This window comes from Aptenodytes patagonicus, chromosome 1 (genome assembly GCF_965638725.1).
Source record: "Aptenodytes patagonicus chromosome 1, bAptPat1.pri.cur, whole genome shotgun sequence".
NCBI classification, from domain to species: domain Eukaryota; kingdom Metazoa; phylum Chordata; class Aves; order Sphenisciformes; family Spheniscidae; genus Aptenodytes; species Aptenodytes patagonicus.
In genome coordinates this window covers 140,666,347-140,684,270 of record NC_134949.1, presented here as the reverse complement: position 1 = coordinate 140,684,270, position 17,924 = coordinate 140,666,347, and the positions used below count along the sequence as shown (strand labels likewise).

General features: G+C 39.6%; 1 protein-coding gene across 4 annotated transcripts in view; it reads right to left on the bottom strand.

Annotated features, from left to right (window-relative positions):
- CTPS2 (CTP synthase 2) overlaps window positions 1-17,924 on the bottom strand; it is an 80,751-nt gene that overhangs the window by 37,264 nt on the left and 25,563 nt on the right. For all 4 annotated transcript variants that reach the window (XM_076357004.1, XM_076357020.1, XM_076356997.1 and 1 more), the window contains exon 13: window positions 17,329-17,372. In XM_076357004.1, the coding sequence (XP_076213119.1) occupies window positions 17,329-17,372 (44 nt within the window). The remainder of the gene's footprint in view (window positions 1-17,328; window positions 17,373-17,924) is intronic.

Genomic DNA, 17,924 nt, shown 5'->3' with positions numbered 1-17,924 from the left:
CTATTGGAGCTCAACCAGTGCATATAAGCGCCTCTTTCTCTGAATCAGAGAGAGCGCTCCAAGGTTCTTAACACTATGCTATTTATTTCTCTGCCTCCGCATTTTACGCTTCTGAGTCTGACCAGGCCAGCGAGGCTGATCTAGTTGTTCTTACAGAGTGCTGAAGGTAAAGAAATTGAACAGAGAGATTCAGAGGTTGCAACCAAAAAAGCCTTGCAAAATGACCTCCATTTCTTTCTCCCTAAGAGCACCTCTCATGGTTGCTGCTGTTTTCCCCAAACTTACCTGTTCCTGGAGGAAAGCAGGTGGTCATTTCCTAGCACAAGCACCTTTACTCAGTATTGTGGCACTGTCCCAATAATTCCCTTCTACTTCAGCAGCAAGGCCAGTACAGCTGCAGCAGAGTCACAGTGACCTAGAGGGTCACTGCAGCACGATTCTGATAAAAGACCTCAGTGCCCGATTTCTAGGGGCTTGAGCATTGTAACTGTGCCGAGGGCCCACTGTCCCTACCCAGTGTACAAAGACATCCACGCAAGAGTGCACGTTGGCCCATGTGGTCAAAAATTCAGAATACTCATTCTCCCAGCTCCTGCTGTTTAATGTAAAAGGCGAAATTGTTTTAGACAGAGAAGCCAGAACCCAGGATTCCCCATCTTCCCCATGTGCACGCAAAGAAAATCAAGGGTATCCTATCACATCACCATACCATTATCAAGCTGTAGGCTTGCTTTAAAAGAAAGCGTCACTAACTCACATTATATCAGGCCCCTTTCTATCAAATCTTATTAAATAAATTGTAAGAATACATAATGGATTAGGCCCTTCCAGGATCGAGACAACCAGATGTGTCATTTCTTGACTCCCTAGTAGGATTGTGCTGGATTATTACATTGACAGACAGTAGTCCTGGACTTGCCTGAAAACAGATTATAGGTATTTCTAGGCAAGAAGAAAGCTGGGCAAAGGAGTTTCTTACTAGTATCTTCACACTTTGGGATTTTAGTGCCAAGTAATTCCTATGTTATGTGGTTTATTAGGTACACCTCTAGACCTCTTTTGAACAGTCCATCATGTTTGCATTGCTAAGAGCAGCAACAATGCTTTGAAAACAAACTACAGAACTCGATTCTATCTCTCCTCATCGATTTCATTTTCAGGATGAAGAAGGCTTCTTAGATACAGCTGAGACATCTAGAGAGTGCAGGCATCTCCAAGGTCAGAGGACAGCTGAAAGAAGACTTAATCTCACCAGGGAAATAACGAACTTGCTAGTGCCCCTTGTACAGCATTACCTTACTTATACTTACTTTGCCCTACCTCATACTCAACAAAACGTCACTCCTCTGTAAATCCATATGTGCCTTGCTGGAATGGAGATTTATGCATTTTTGAGCACTCTTAAGAATTCCAAAAAACAAATCGGAGTTTAGGAAGGAACAAAAAGTTTTAGGGTTTTAGCGATTACACTAACTGTCAATTTCAGCTGTGGCAGTAACAACCTTATTGCACTGCTGCATGAGCCAAGGTTCAGAAAGTGGAAGGATAAAACCTCTTCTTGAAATACGTTCTCCCTCAAAACTGTCTCGTGTAGCACAGAGTATCTACATCACAAGGAGTTTCAGCAATATAATAGTTTGTCTGCCAGATGTGTACATATGACAGCAAAAGCTGACACATACAGCCACAATGAATAACACATCACCAATTTAAAGCTGACTACAAACAACGCACCATATTAAATCATCCATCTGTGTAGCAGCCACACCCAGTCCTGTTCAGGGAGACACCTTCAACGTCTCATTAGGTATATGTCATAGTACAACAAGGGAGGGCCTGGAACAAACTCTTGTCAGGATAACCCATATAGTTCAAGTTTAATTTGTGAGATGAGACAACCCTTTTAACATGTCACCACTGGAGGTTTTACAAACAATGGCAATTTTAACATAAGGAATGCATCACCTGTAACACATAAAGGATTTTACAATCCATCCTCAACTTCCATCTAACAGTTCCATACCTCAAAGCAATGCCAGGTTCTCTACAATGGCTGTAGAGCAGTTTGCCGAACTTCTCACCCATAATTATTTGATCTTTTTCAGAAGACTTGTTAAGTGGATGTTCCTTCCCTCTCGGTCTGGTCCTTTGTCTCCTCCTAGCCTGACAGTAAGAACACATGGCACTGGCAACACTGAAAAGTTCTATCACAACTCCCCTATTTGCACTAGAGAGTTAGTTCCCACATCTGCCAACGTACACCTTGAAAAAGGTCCCATGTAGTAGACGGACTATCAGTATCCCAACTTTAAAGCCTTTTCCTTTTTGCAGAGGGTGCAAGAATGTCTGAAGAGGACTGCAGTTGCAGGACTGATTCTCTGCAGAACTCACCAAAGCCCTTATAGCCAAAATGAACACGCATCGTGGTAGCAGCAGACATCTGCATCTCCATGGCTTTCCTTTTATCATTTGCAAATTATCTACAGTACAACTATTTCAAAAAATGTATTCCTACTGATCTCTTGTATTTATCCCATATTTAACTTCAGATGCAGCATGGGGATTGGTATTTTACAACAGGCAAACACACATGTACATTCTTTATACTAGTATTAGTTCTATACAAATACTGCTCTGCTTCTTTACTCAATAAGAAATCAAACTCACTTGACACCTGTGCAAGATTTCTTTGCAAATCAGATAAGGAATCATATGTTCCACAGAGTCCTTAATCCAGCACAATTTACTTAAATTGTCCCATCATCTTTCTTCACTTCCACTCCAGAAAGTAACCAAAGTTAACAAAGGGCTTTGATCTAGTGACTGATGTCTGGAAGCTAGAGATGATGCACAAGCAGTATACAAGTAGAAATAAGTGAATACTAAGCACAAAACACCTCCTGCTCTTTCTTCCCAAATGCACAACATCCACAAATATATGTTCTCAATTACAGCCAACTTCACCTTGACAGTAGACATTTCTATACTGCGGTCAGGCTGTAACATAAGCCTCACAGAGATTCCTCAAGTAGCTTTAAAGCAGTTGGGCTCACATACAAGTAACAGCGGTGCTGCTACAATGAAATACATCATAGAAGGTGGAAAAATACTGGAGGGTTAGGGTGTTAACCCATCACCAGAGGATTAAACAGGATGACTGAGATAGTTGCTACCCTCAGGTGACAGCCCCACCCCTGTGGAAGATGCCTTGTCCTTTCCAACAGTGTCAGTGAATGGCATAGAAATCCACTTGTAGACCAACCCCATTTATAGTCCAGCACATTAAGGTAAACAAGGAGCAGATTCACATACCATTCAGCCATCAATGGTGGCAAGAAGGATGTGACAAGGGCAAAAGACATAGCACCTGAGTTACCATCCCACTTAATCCATCATTAAACATGCATAGAATCACAGAATAGTTTGGGTTGAAAGGGACCCCTAGAGGTCACCTAGTCCAACCCCCCTGCTGTGGGCAGGGACATCTTCAACTCGATCAGGTTGCTCAGAGCCCCCTCCAACCTGACCTTGAATGTTTCCAGGGATGGGGCAGCCACCACCTCTCTGGGCAACCTCTTCCAGTGTTTCAACACCCTCACAGTAAAAAATGTCTTCCTTCTATCTAGTCTAAATCTACCCCCCTTTAGTTTAAAGCCATTCACCCTTGTCCTGTCGCAACAGGCCCTGCTAAAAAGTCTGTCCCTGTCTTTCTTATAAGCCCCCTTTCAGTACTGATAGGCTGCAATAAAGTCTCCCCAAAGCCTTCTCTTCTCGAGGCTGAACAACCCCAACTCTCTCAGCCTTTCTTCAGAGGAGAGGTGTTCCATCCCCCTGATCATTTTTGTGGCCCTCTTCTGGTCCTGCTCCAACAGGTCCGTGTCTTTCTTATGCTGAGGGCTCCAGAGCTGGACGCAGTACTCCAGGTGGGGTCTCACCAGAGCAGAGGAGAGGGGCAGAATCACCTCCCTCGACCTGCTGGCCACGCTTCTTTTCATGCAGCCCAGGGTATGGCTGGCTTTCTGGGCTGCGAGCACACATTGCTGGCTCATGTCCAGCTTTTCATCCACCAGTACCCCCCAGTCCTTCTCGGCAGAGCTGCTCTCAATCCCTTCATCCCCCAGCCTGTATTGATACCGGGGGTTGCCCCGACCCAGGTGCAGGACCTTGCACTTGGCCTTGTTAAACCTCATGAGGTTCACACAGGCCATGAAGACCGTGTGACCATGACACCATAAGCTTCACCACTCCTACCACTAGCAGTGGTGCCCAAACTTCAGTCATCCCTGCAACTTGTATTCTATTACCCTCCAATGTGATTGGAATTGCCTTCTCCAAATACGTCAGCAAACCAGTTTACTAGGGCAATACTCCGCAATAGCTAATTCTGAGTAAATTGAATCTGCAGGCACCATCACTGAAAGAAAATGACACACAATCATCACAGGGACATGTATGTGATGTGCATCCCTAAACAGACTTATAACACATCATCAACTTAGTTCTTTTTTTGCTAATGGCTTTGTATCTAAGCTACAATAAAAATGTCAATTCCAAAAGGATACGGTGCTTACTAACATGATTTCTCTAGCCCAGGGCAAACCCAATTGAATTATGTCATAAACTGCAGGAACGATATATATTCATACATCCAAGAAAGAGCAGCAAAACACTGTAACCAAATATGGACTGCTGCTTCTACACTGGGAGTCAGCTTGCACAGACATCAAAGCTTCATACCAAGTGCTGTTCTTCAGCATAGATAAATGCTGCTATCTGCTAGTCACACGTCGTCTAATAGTGGCAACAGTAATATATTATCTTCCTCTACTTTTGTTCAAATTCTTGGTCAGCGTCCAGAATTCCTTACCCCTGGATATCATTCTGCCATTGCTGGGTTCTGCTGGATAAACTGTACCTATCTCAGAATAGCACTTATGTCTTACAAAGGGGTCTTCTGGCAAAGACAGTGTACTGGGGCCTGTTTGAGTTCTGTTGCTGATTCCGATACAGAGTTCAGAGATGCCACACAAATTATTGGAGGAGGGCACTGCGGTCTAAATGAGAGAGAAGAGGACAAAGAGTTGGGAGATCAAACTACAAATCCCAACTCTGCCACTCTCTCATGCAGAGAGCCTCTTACAGATTACAGTACCTTGTGAATAAAGCTGATCTGAGGAGACTGGATTCATCCCCAGATTTGACATGCAACTCTTGTGCAACTCTTGAGCAGGTCACCTAAATTTCCAGACACTGGTCTCTCACTTCCATGGGAAGATGTTTCAGTAAAACTAGTTATGCTGTTTTGCAATTAGGTGGTGTTCTTTAACGAACCCTTAATAAATTAGCAAGGCTAATGTGCTGAATTCCTTGAGTTGTGATCCCTCGAAATGCAATTCTTCTTCCATACTACTAAGCATCTTACTACTACATCTTCAAGACAGGGAGGTGCCTTTGGTACAAGTAAAGACAAGTCATTTGAATACTTAAAAAAAGTTTTGCAAATACTGTAATGTCAACAATACACATCAGGCACACCAGCTTCCTGACACTGCTTCCAAAAGGGATAAAGCAGTAAGCGTGGTGAGGCTACCGCAGGCAGGAGCTGTAGGCAAGGAGAATTAGCAGACGGGGAGCAGAAGCCTTCGCAGATCACCTGGTCATGCACTACTACTAAAATTGCACCATCTACCAAAGGTGGAAAACAGGATGGAAGGAAAAAGAGACAGATGTTTGTTTTTCATTTTGTTTGTGGAAAGAAGAGGAAGAGAAAAGGACTTATGATTATCTTACTGTCATAAACGACCACAGAGCTCACGCCCCTGCTTGGTGTATGGGACTTGCCCTAACCCATACAATGCATTCTAGTCCAGGACTCCCAGACTTGCTTGCACTGCTACCACCATCTACCGTAGCAGCAGTAGAGGTTCTGCTAGTGATGACAACAGCAGCTCCTGACTTTCTGTTGAGCCAAAAAGCAAACACAGGAGAAAGTGCATTTCCAGCTTCATCCCTCAGTTGGATTGGACAAAGATTTGGGGATGCCTGATCCCAGTTCTCTGACCCTCAAGCTAATGCCAAGCTTTCGCGCTGAATTTGAAATCAGTGTATTTGTCCTTCCCACAACAAGCTTGAAATAAAGCGTCAAGAAACTTGACAAAGTATTCCACTATTGAAGACCTATAGCCTGCCACCTCCTTGTAAAATGACATACAGGTTCTCCTCATCAACCAAGTGCTTCAGGCACTATTTAAATCTGCAACACCATGAGCGCCCAGAGTGGTGAACAAGCTGTACAGCTTTGGACATGGCATCTCAAGCAGGATGGGAACCAACTGGAGAAAGTCAAGAAAAGATGAGTAGATCCAAGAAGCAGGACTCCCAAAGGAAGACTAAACTAGCAAGGATTTCTGAACCAAAAAAGGAGGACAGGGGATTTCTCTGACATGTTAAAGGCCATTTTAAGAAGGAAGACGAGAGGTCTGTTCTCCCTATCTGTGGAGACAGGAGAAGCAAAGGGCTTAACTGCAGCAAGACATGTGGACATTAGTAATATTGTCTAATAGTAAGATAAGGAACCACAAGGAATGAACCAGACAAGGAGGTTGTGGAGTCCCCATTATTTAAGGCACTTAAAAATATCTTAAGCAGACATTCAACATAAATACTGGTGATCCCACTCTAGGGCAAAGGGAAGAATGAATTATATGATCTCTGGAGGACTCTTCTAATACTCCTCTCTCTGACACTTTGGGAAGTGAGTATAAGCACATGCAAGCAGGCTGCTAATGCAAGGTATATATCTACATGATTCATCCAGCAAAGCTTGCCTAGACTTCTCAGGAAACCTCCTACTTTACCTGTCATGGAACCCTAGACCCATACACCTGCAGTTCCAAAAACACCCCTTCCAACCCACCCATCTCCTACAGACCCACAAAGCTCTTGGCTCAGAGTTGTAAGTGATGCAATGATGACTGGTTCTCAACAAGTGATGCACAGGGTGAAAGATCTAGTAAGTGAGCCTGGAGCTAAGCACCAAAAAATGACAACAGCAGACCAAGCAGATTAGAAACCACATGTAGAAACCACAGCCAGAGCCAGTAACTCAGAAGTTGCAAAACCAGCAGTGTTGGGTCATGAAGCATCAACCACAGGCTGAATATCACTCAAAAATGCCCATAGACCATCAACGGAACATGATTTCTGAACCTGCAGAACACGATACTCAGTTATAAAGGTTTTCCCAAGAAGGAACCGTTTTTCAGAACCTTAGATTTACCTTTCCCATTTAGAATGCTTCAGTCTTTTTCCATTCCCATCATGGAGTGTTTTGATTCTTAATAGTAGCAACCAATAATTTATCCCAGAGCAAATTTATCACTCTCCTGTGCTAAGAAATAGCACGAAATTTGGAGAACTGGCTTTGGCACTGGTGATTACCAACTCACATAAAGGGCAAGTAGCTTCTTCATATTTTATTAATTTATCTGGATCTTTTTAAAACAAATTTCTACTTACCATTTTCCAAAAGTCCATTATAATAACAAATGCTACACATATCCCCATAGGAGCCTTTTTCAGGCTTCTTTGGGTGTGGTACAACTTGAAGTGTAAAATACAGAAATTTAAGAGAGAAAACCTCCCCAGGACGGCCTATAAAGATCAAGCAAACCTACACTGAGTGCAGTGGTGGATGCTGATGCCGACACATTTCAGAGAGAAAAAAAAAATATTACTCATTTCTACTGCTATTTCTCTATTTCTTTCACTACTGAAAACACAATAAAACTAGTGTACTGACTCAATGACAAATGCTAGTTTCATAATTAGGGTGGAGCATGCAAGCAACTATAAAGGTTGCCCCAGTCTGAGACTCTCACTTCTGCTGGATATATTTGAAAGCTCTGGATTTTGAGTGAGGTAAGCAAAACCTAAACATATTGGGTGTTTCAAATCTTTGAACCTAACTTCAATTATTTTTTTTCCTGGTAGAGATGATCCAGTTTTACAGGGAAAAAAAAAAACCAAACCTTTTTTCATCTAGGTTAAGTATTAACCATTTCACATGGTTAGTAAACCAATGAACAGGGTGTCAGATGTATTTCAAAATTCTGATGCACAGGATTGTTATTGTCTGCTTTGTTTGCAGTTATTCTTCAAGACAACATCTGAGAAACATGGAACATTTAGTCAGTGATAACCTTCTGAAGTATTTTACCCAGTATGCTTTAATGGAGGGTAGCACCAGTGCACTGTCCATCGGTGGGCTGAAAAATCTACTCCAGAATCAATTCGCACAGTACCTAAAGGTAAGTTTCACTCTTATTATATTCACTGTGCTTCCTGTGAAATGGATAGGAAAAAGGAAAAGGAAATACAGGCAATGATGTTGCAAGGCAGATTATTGTGCCCAAATGGTTTCACTGACTCCATAAATAATCCTTAAATAAGGGTCATTTGATAAAACTTCATTCACATTCAATGAACAGTAGCTCCAAACAGATATCTGAGTAGGCAGTTTATAACAAAGCCCTATGAAATAAAATGCAAAAATCTAAGAAGCTGTTTTGTTTGGGGTTTTTTATGTAAGCTGAATTTCACCTAGAAAATTGCATCTGAGTCTTATAAAATATTTTTTGTTTCAGTCTAAATAATAAATCTTGAATCTAGAAAATATATAGAAAAATCTATAAACCAAGAAAATCAGTAGGACAAATTTAAAAGTAAGAGAGATGAGCCAATTTCTATCTAGGTTAAGTTCCCACCATCACAAAATAAAAGAAGGTTTGCCATTCCAGAAAGATGCCAAGTAAAGAAAAGATGCCACCAAGCTAGAGAGAGAAATACCCATTTCCTGTAGCTGGAAAAAATCTAGGTTCTGATTTCATATCTATTCTCTGCCAGACCTTTCCTGAACTGGATTAGTACTCAATTTAGATTCTTATGCTAGACAAACCCTTAAATACTGTGTTTTGGATAGCTGACAAAAGCAACTTTTGCTAAAGGTCTGAAAGAAGTTGCACCTCAATAGAAAAATCCAGTATTTTAAGAACTACAGTAATCCATTTTAGTCATTTCATTAACATGAAGTGGCTAATTAAAAAAAAAAAAAATCCCACACTAATAAAACAGAAAGGTGTTTTTCCCTTAAAAAACATGTCAGAAATTAATTGCCAAAAATTAATAGGAAATGTGACAGCAAACTCAGAAATATAATGCTTTTTATATTAGCTGTAGACAATTTAGCACCATACTTATTTTCCCAGATATGAGGAAATGGAAGTATTCAGGAAAAGCAATACTGATGTTTTCTGTCTGGATAGCAGACGTTTTCAGGCATCTACTCTGTTTGCAGAAATATATGGCACCATAATAGATCAACATAAAAGCAGGACAGGACATTACAAAACATGCGTAGACATAAAATATGAAGAAAGAAAACATTCTAAAAATTTAAATTATAAATTGGGTTTATATTATTTAACTAACCTGATCAGGGATGTTATCAGAATACTCACTGCATCAGGATGTTACATGCACTGTATTACCAGACTTGACAAATAAAAGGAGCTAATAATCTAAACTAGATTTAATACATTAGCAAGAATTTTTCAACAGTAAATACGGTATTCCTAGTAAAAAGGGGAAAAGGGGAGGGAAAGAGACTCTCAGGTCCAAAGTCTAATGAAAGTAGCAAAATGTTTTCAAATAGTGTATGCAGGGCCCAAATTAGTACCTAATAAAGCAGTAGGTGATATGCACATTAATTTTTATTGGCAACTATGTACATGCTGCAGCTATTCCACCTGCTCCATTTCCTAAATTCCAAATTTACCCACAAGACTGAAGTAACCTGTCTGAGTAACACTTGATACTTCTCAAATGGTTATCGTATCTTTGTTAACATTTTTGGCAGGGGATAGCAGGCACTGTATTTCTAGTTTAACCAGAAAAACTGGTAAATACACTACCAGTAACACCGTCAAGTAACACTGACTGCATCACTTCTTGGCAATATTCCTCATAGGAAAATAGTCATGGCAAACTATTTATTTCTTTTTTTTTTTTTTAATTCTTTTCCTATAAAAACAGGATTCATTCTCACTTGATAACATAATTAAATCGTTGGACAAAAATAATGATGGAAGTGTCAGCTTTGATGAGTTTGTGGTGCTTGTAAAAAAGATAACTGGTACAGGACAATAAGGCATCTGCAAGAATGAATATCACTGCTTTGAAGAGGAGGAGCCTGGTGGTCATGTACATTGTATGTACACCTAAACCCACAGATTTGTTACAATTTTAAAACGTACAGAATAAAGATTTGACATATAACGAAGTATGTCTTGTATTGTGTTTCCTGCACATTCGCTAGCCGCGCTTTCCAGCTAAGCTGCCTCACAATTATTTCAGAACTACCTGTTTCTATTTCACTCTACATTTGAGAAAGTGTCGTTTAACAAACCCTGGTTTACCTGAGCTATTATTTTGACCTCCAGAGCAATTCAAATCAAAAGGCTTCTAAAACACACAAAAGGAAAGATGTGACAATACTTCTCCCAGTTGAGTTTCATCATTCACGTAAGGCGGCACTTCCAGACGGTAAACAGTTCAAATTTTTAAAACATAAAGTAGTTATTTTCAATAACAATCTAACAGTGCTAAGTATGAGTGTAACATTACATGTTCATTTTAAATTATATTTACCTATGTACTTTTTTTGTTATGACTCTTGTAAATGGGAATACATAAGTATTTATAGGAACTGAGCGATTGCTGTTGCAATTAAAACATTCATTACATTTATTTGGTGCAGTTTTAACCTTTTCATTGCATGATTTCCTGTGACATATGTACTTCCACACATGTAATTCATGGGCATTATTATTTACTTTAAGAGGAAATCAGTGAAAAAGAAGAGAAATGAGAAGAATGGAAATTTTGAAGACAATTCAGTGGATTAGGCACTAATCCTACTAGAGAACTTGGAATTTTGGACTGAATTTTAACACCAACATCATCCATTATCCTGATAAATCAGTTAAATCTCAGAGTTACTTAAGGACTTAAAGACTCAACTTAATTGCAAAGCCTATCAAGTGCATTCAAGATCCCATACTACAGTGGTTCCTATCCCTGAATTTCCTGTCCATGAAATGAGGAATAAAGTACTCCACATCAGTGATGCATGAATAGAAGCCTCAAAAATTATGATATTTAAACATGATATGAATGTTCTAACAGGCTCCTGGGCCATTCTTTTACACAAACCCTTCAGTTGTTAAAATGTGTTATGTTTCTTGGAAGCAAAGACAAGAAAATCATAATATTTATTACTTTTTTCTGGTTTATGAAAAAAAAATATTCTAAATTAACAATATGCTTTGGTTTCAAAACTAAACATACCCCACACACATCTCCTTACTAAGCTACGTTAGCTACTTTACACACAAGTAAAATCACAGAGTTTTAAGAGGTGCTTTTGCACAAGTGGGACATATGTTTCTTTTCATCTCTTAGACAACCTTAGAAACTTTTTAATTCAATCAGGTTACTGACATCCTGAATAGGAAAAGTGGGCATCAAGAAACAAACATGTTATAAGAGTGTCACCTACTGGCAAAATATACTTCTGCACAATTTCTTGAGTTCCTAGAAAATGCACTTATTTTACCCAGTGCAGTATCTGAAGTTTCATGATCCTACACAAGATGCAATAGGACATGAAGAACAACAGTCACAATTAAAATTAGCTTTTTTAAATTAAAAAAAAAGTGCATTAGAATTATTTCTGGAGAGTCTTTTTTTTTTTTTTTCCAGAACAGTATTAGATGCATTTGCAATAAAATTGATGAAGAACATAACTAAAAGGCTCATCCAAAAAGAAGAAAAAAAAAAAAATCTAACTTTAATAGTAGAGGAAGACGAGGGATATGGAACAAAACAACTCTTTTGCCATCCAGTGAATCCAGTTCATTAGCAGTTCACAGACTATAGAGTTTCCCTTTAAAGGAATTAATTTTAAAATTATCGTTTGCAACAGAAAACTCATACTAATCACTACTCTCAAGCAAATACATTACTTTTCTGAACAGCTATCTTCCTGCAAAGAACAGTAACAATTTACCTGTCATTATTATCCAAAAGGCTAGAAAGTAAAGCAGAAAGCTTAAGAATATATGATGGGAACATAACCTGCAAATAATAAACCAAGATGAGATCAAGGACTCGAGGGACTGTGATCAGTGCTCGTGTACCTACCTCATTTTCCCTACTGAAATCAAACCCGTGTTAAAGGGAAACTGAAGCCAAAACCTTAAAGTGGTATTTTGACACTGTAAATGGTATGGTCTGGTGAATACAGATAACTGCCATATCAGAGGTTTTTGGTTTTTTTTCTTCAGACCACACATTTGTAACTTAAGCCTAAACGAAAATATCTAATAGCAACTTAAAATCTCTCAAACACAGCTAATAAATCACAGCTTATTAACATTTTCAAATTCTAGGTCTCATTTCCTTCAAGTTTTCATCACAGATATTCAGTTTTAGGGATTTTTTTCCCCCCTACAGTATTTTAAAAACACAATTTTGCCTGTTTTACATTATTAAGTCATTAACTTCCATTTTTTGTATTCAGAGACTACTATTTTTTCCCAAGGTATTTGAAATCTTAACTCTACAATACTTGCAGTCATTTACATGCCAATATAATTGATATCAATATTCCCCAAAACAAGCAATACAGGGTTATACAGGGTTTCCCTCCTATACAAAGTTACTGATGGGTGCTTTTGCAGAACCCAGGTTGAGCAACATTGTTGCAATGATAGTCAGTAGAAATAGATGAACAGCTAAAATGAAACAGATATTCAGCATTGCAGGCAACTCTCTACATTTGCACATTCAGTTATGTATGCATAACTGAATTATTGTTCAAAACAGAACAAGTCACAATTGCCTCATCACATAAAAACCTTTTACGAGGCTCAAAACTTTTTATTAATGCAGACAATGCTCTTCTATAGTACAATAACTTGTGTTATTTTAATTGAGAGACAGTTGCCAGTAATATCATTTCTCATTATTTCAGCCACCTGTTTTTCCTTTGGAAGCCTAATTGTGAGTTACATGTTTACTTGACAATCTCAGTTTTTATTTCTAATAAAAAAGGTTCAAATTTCCATTGATGCCGACAAAAGGAAAGCAAAGTAGACCAAGATATTTTATATGCACTTTAGAAGAAACTATTAACTTTGGTGAGTACAGTTCTGAGTATTTGAGTGCTTAGCAAATTAAGAAGGGATGTAAGTAGCTGCATATTTTATGGTTGCCCCCGAGTTCCCCTGCCAAACTACAGATTTGAACTTTTGTCTTTTTTCCTCCTTCTTAAAAATAAAAGGAAATAGAACTACTGCCTCACCAGTGCCTTTCTTCTCCCTCTTCAGTTTCCAAAGGAGCAGGAACCAAAAGAAAAGTACACTGCTTTGGTCCTAAGTTAGCACTCAGCTGAATGACACAGTGGCATCACAAGATATTATCAGTGCTGATACGGTGTTTCCAATTAACTTTCTTGGATAATGAAACATCTACATCAGTTCAGTAGTTCACAAGCTTCGCTAATCTGCTTCTCTTCCAATTGTCTTTATTGATTTGTTATTATATAGAATATCTAAACAGTTTTTAGCACAAGATGGACTCTGCTAAGACAGATTATTTAGCAGTTATAATTATCGATAGTGTAAATTTCCCCCTTGGAATGATTTACATCTGTTTCTTGCCCAGAACCAAGATGTCAAAGATCAGATTAAGATGCTGAAATATCACCAGTAATAACCAATTTCAGAACCTTAATGTAGCTCAGAACAAAAGAATATCCTTTATACGGACTGCAAGCATACTGCTTCAATTGTAAACACTGTATTAATCTTCTATGACACACATATTCACCCCATTGTTTTCTTAATTTTATGTCCGCATAATTTTCTCTAACATATATACCTTACTTGCCCTTGAATGCAAACTGCAAATCAATCAGTTAATTACTTGTGGAATAAAATTTTGTCCTAGATACACCGTACTAATACACACTACAATTTCTGTAATAGACAAAACTGCCGGTAGGGCTGCAGCAGACAAGCATCCACGTTCCTCACTTCAGCTAAGTGTGGAGCTCTGCATCGGAGCCAGCTACTGTGAACAACCCTTAGAATAACAGAGAGAAACCAGCAGTTCCACAGGGTGACTCACCCCCTCCTGATGATCTGACTGCATCCTGAAAAGGTACCTGAGGTGACTAGCTGAAACACAGTCATGAGAAGTTAAATAAAACTGGCACTAAAAAGCCCAAGAAACAAAGATGCCCCAGAATCAGTCTCCTGTACTCTTGCTTCCCAAAAAATTTACAGTAAGCTTTCAACATCTTTCACATTTTACAACATACTGCTATTATGAAATTGATCCCTCCAGGGAAAGAGTATGTCTTCGCATACAGTCAAGAAGGGTGAAGGAAGAGACCTCTTACTACAGCAAACCCACAAATTTGATGCCAAATGCAAAGTTTACCTTTGTTCATCTGAGGACATTTCCAAATGCCACCAAGTTTTAGCAGCAAGTCTCACACTGAAACTCTGAAGGTCTCTAATTTACCTTCAAAAGTTCAGACTAGATTATCTCTCCTATGCATATAAACAACCTTGACAAACAGGTCAAACGCTCTAAAAAACTCCTATTTGCATGTTTCAGACTAAGCAGATGTGGAAAAAATGTATTTTACTTACAAATCCCAACAAAACTCTTTTGAAGGAAATTGATACAGAAACAGCAGGTCACTATGAGCAACTCACTTAATTTATCACTAGAACAGATATTTACATCTTACACCAAGATACTACTTTATTTCTCACACATAGTTTTCTGTTCTTTTTCATTTTCTTAAAAACTGTCTCTTACTGATCATTTTTAAGTTTTACTATTATGACAATGTGATACCATACTCTCCTGAACTAGGAGATACCTGGAAAAACTCCACTCTAAAATTTTACCATTGGCATATGATAGAGAGCTCTGTCTTATCTACAACACCGAAATTTTTCTCAAAAGGAGGACTGAGAGATACATGGGGGAGGAGGGGTGTAGTGGTTATTTATACTATTTATATAGAGGAAAGACAAGAATTTTTCTACAGCTTTACATATAATCCTTATCCTTTTATAGAATCATAGAATAGTCATAGAATAGTTTGGGTTGGAAGAGACCTCTAAAGGTGTAATGGAAACACCTTTAAATTGTTGTAACCCATGATTTGAGTTGCATGTTATAGGAATTACTATAGCAGAAACCCCTTGTTGCTAGCCAGGCTAGGAGCAAGGGGAGGAGTTTATTGCAATGTTAAACCCTATAACCTGGCCCAAAGGGACCAGGGGTGGAGATTGTAAGGGAAACACCTTTAAATTGTTGTAACCCATGATTTGAGTTGCATGTTATAGAAATTACTATAGCAGGAACCACCCGAACCAGTGGAGGACAAGCCTTACAAGAAGCAATGCAAGTGCAGCAGTGACCCGACCTGAGCTGGCTTTGGTACCCAGTAACTCCACACATCACACCACCGCTCCTGTCCTGAGTGACCACCATCACAAATGGAGCCCAAAGTCACAGACTAAATGAACTCAATGGATATTTCATGGACATTTCTGGACATTTTACACATTCCACAAGGGTGGTCCATAGACTAAGGGAATGACATCTGTGTGTTATATCAAAGGATGGGAAGTGGGGTGGGTGGTTAATGAGGTTGCACTGGAAAATATGGGACTTGAGCATGACATAGATGGTATAGAATAAGGGGCGGATACTGTCCTGGTTTCAGCAGGGATAGAGTTAATTTCCTTCCTAGTAGCTGGTACAGTGCTGGGTTTTGGATTTAGGGTGAGAACAATGTTGATAACACACCGATGTTTTAGTTGTTGCTGAGCAGTGCTTACACTAGTCAAGGACTTTTCAGCTTGGTGCACAAGAAGCTGGGAGGGGGCACAGCCGGGACAGCTGACCCCAACTGACCAGAGGGATATTCCACGCCATATGACGTCATGCTGAGCATATATAAAGCTGGGGGAAGAAGAAGGAAGGGGGGGACGTTGGGAGTGATGGCGTTTGTCTTCCCAAGTAACCGTTACGCGTGATGGAGCCCTGCTTTCCTGGGGATGGCTGAACACCTGCCTGCCCATGGGAAGGAGTGAATGAATTCCTTGTTTCGCTTTGCTTGCGTGCGCGGCTTTTGCTTTACCTATTAAACTGTCTTTTTCTCAACCCATGAGTTTTCCCACTTTTACCCTTCCGATTCTCTCCCCCATCCCACTGGTGGGGAGTGAGCGAGCGGCTGCGTGGTGCTTAGTTGCCGACTGAGATTAAGCCACGACAAAAGGTCATCCAGTCCAACCCCCCTGACGTGGGCAGGGACATCTTCAACTCGATCAGGTTGCTCAGAGCCCCCTCCAACCTGACCTTGAAGGTTTCCAGGGATGGGGCAGCCACCACTTCTCTGGGCAACCTCTTCCAGTGTTTCACCACCCCCAGGGTAAAAAATTTCTTCCTTCTATCTAGTCTAAATCTACCCCCCTTTAGTTTAAAGCCATTCCCCCATGTCCTGTCGCAACAGGCCCTGCTAAAAAGTTTGCCTCCATCTTTTTTATAAGCCCCCTTTAAGTACTGATAGGCTGCAATAAGGTCTCCCCAAAGCCTTCTCTTCTCTAGGCTGAACAACCCCAACTCTCTCAGCCTTTCTTCAGAGGAGAGGTGTTCCATCCCCCTGATCGTTTTTGTGGCCCTCCTCTGGACCCGCTCCAACAGGTCCGTGTCTTTCTTATGCTGAAGACATATATACACACACACATATAATATATACTTTTTTTATATATACATGCACACATATATAATATATACATATATATTTATATACATTTATATTTTTATAATAGCTTTGTGCTACACTTTCCAGCTTCCCTTTATATTTTATTCTCTAGTAAAGCCAACCTAATCATTATTGTCTACTCCCAGCATCAGCCTACAGCCAAAGAAACTATTAGAAAAATTACAAAAATAAAGCTAAGGCAAACCACAGGAGCAAGCAGGTGAAGGCAAGGGACTATTAAAAGAAAATAGCTTTTTAAACAATACTGAATAGGGACAGCGGACACCTCTTCATGTCCTACCATGTAAAAATATAACAGACCTTAACTTACACAGAGGTAACTCCCTTTCTCCCTTTTTAACAAAAGATGTATGTTCACAAAACATATGCAGGAAAAAAAAAAAATCAGTACTTACAACAGGGTTTTTTGTGTCTGGGTCAAATTCTGTAGAATTTGCATCTGAAACCAAAGTTCAAAACAAACATAGTACATTTCCATTGTTCTACATGCACTACAAACTCATTGTAACAGTTCTGTGGCATTTTAGGGCTTGTCTGCATGTAAGCTACAATCTTGTATGTTGAAACACATACTGCATCACTTCTGAGGCAGGCATGGGAAGCATATGACCTCAGTCACACACTCCCTTTCCTACTTCCCAAAACCTTGTCCTCTCAGCTCTTAGTAGTAGAATTTCATTGGTGAACTAAATCTCTTCATACTACTACTGCAGTGGCTATGGTTTGGCTACTCCAACTAATGAAAGCAAGTGAGAAAACCACTTCTCACTTTTTACTCCCACCACCTGCGCACTCCAGAAAGAGACTACAGAGGTGAACTGCAAGCACATTTTCTCCTACACTCCTTAGATCACGAAACAGGTTTCAAGCAATCTGTGTAAGAGTTACTCCCTTGTACAGAAAGGTAGTACAGGGTGCTTAGCTGAAAATGATCAGGTTGCAAGAGCTAAGTACCTAATGATCATAGGATCTATATAATAGTTCTAATAAT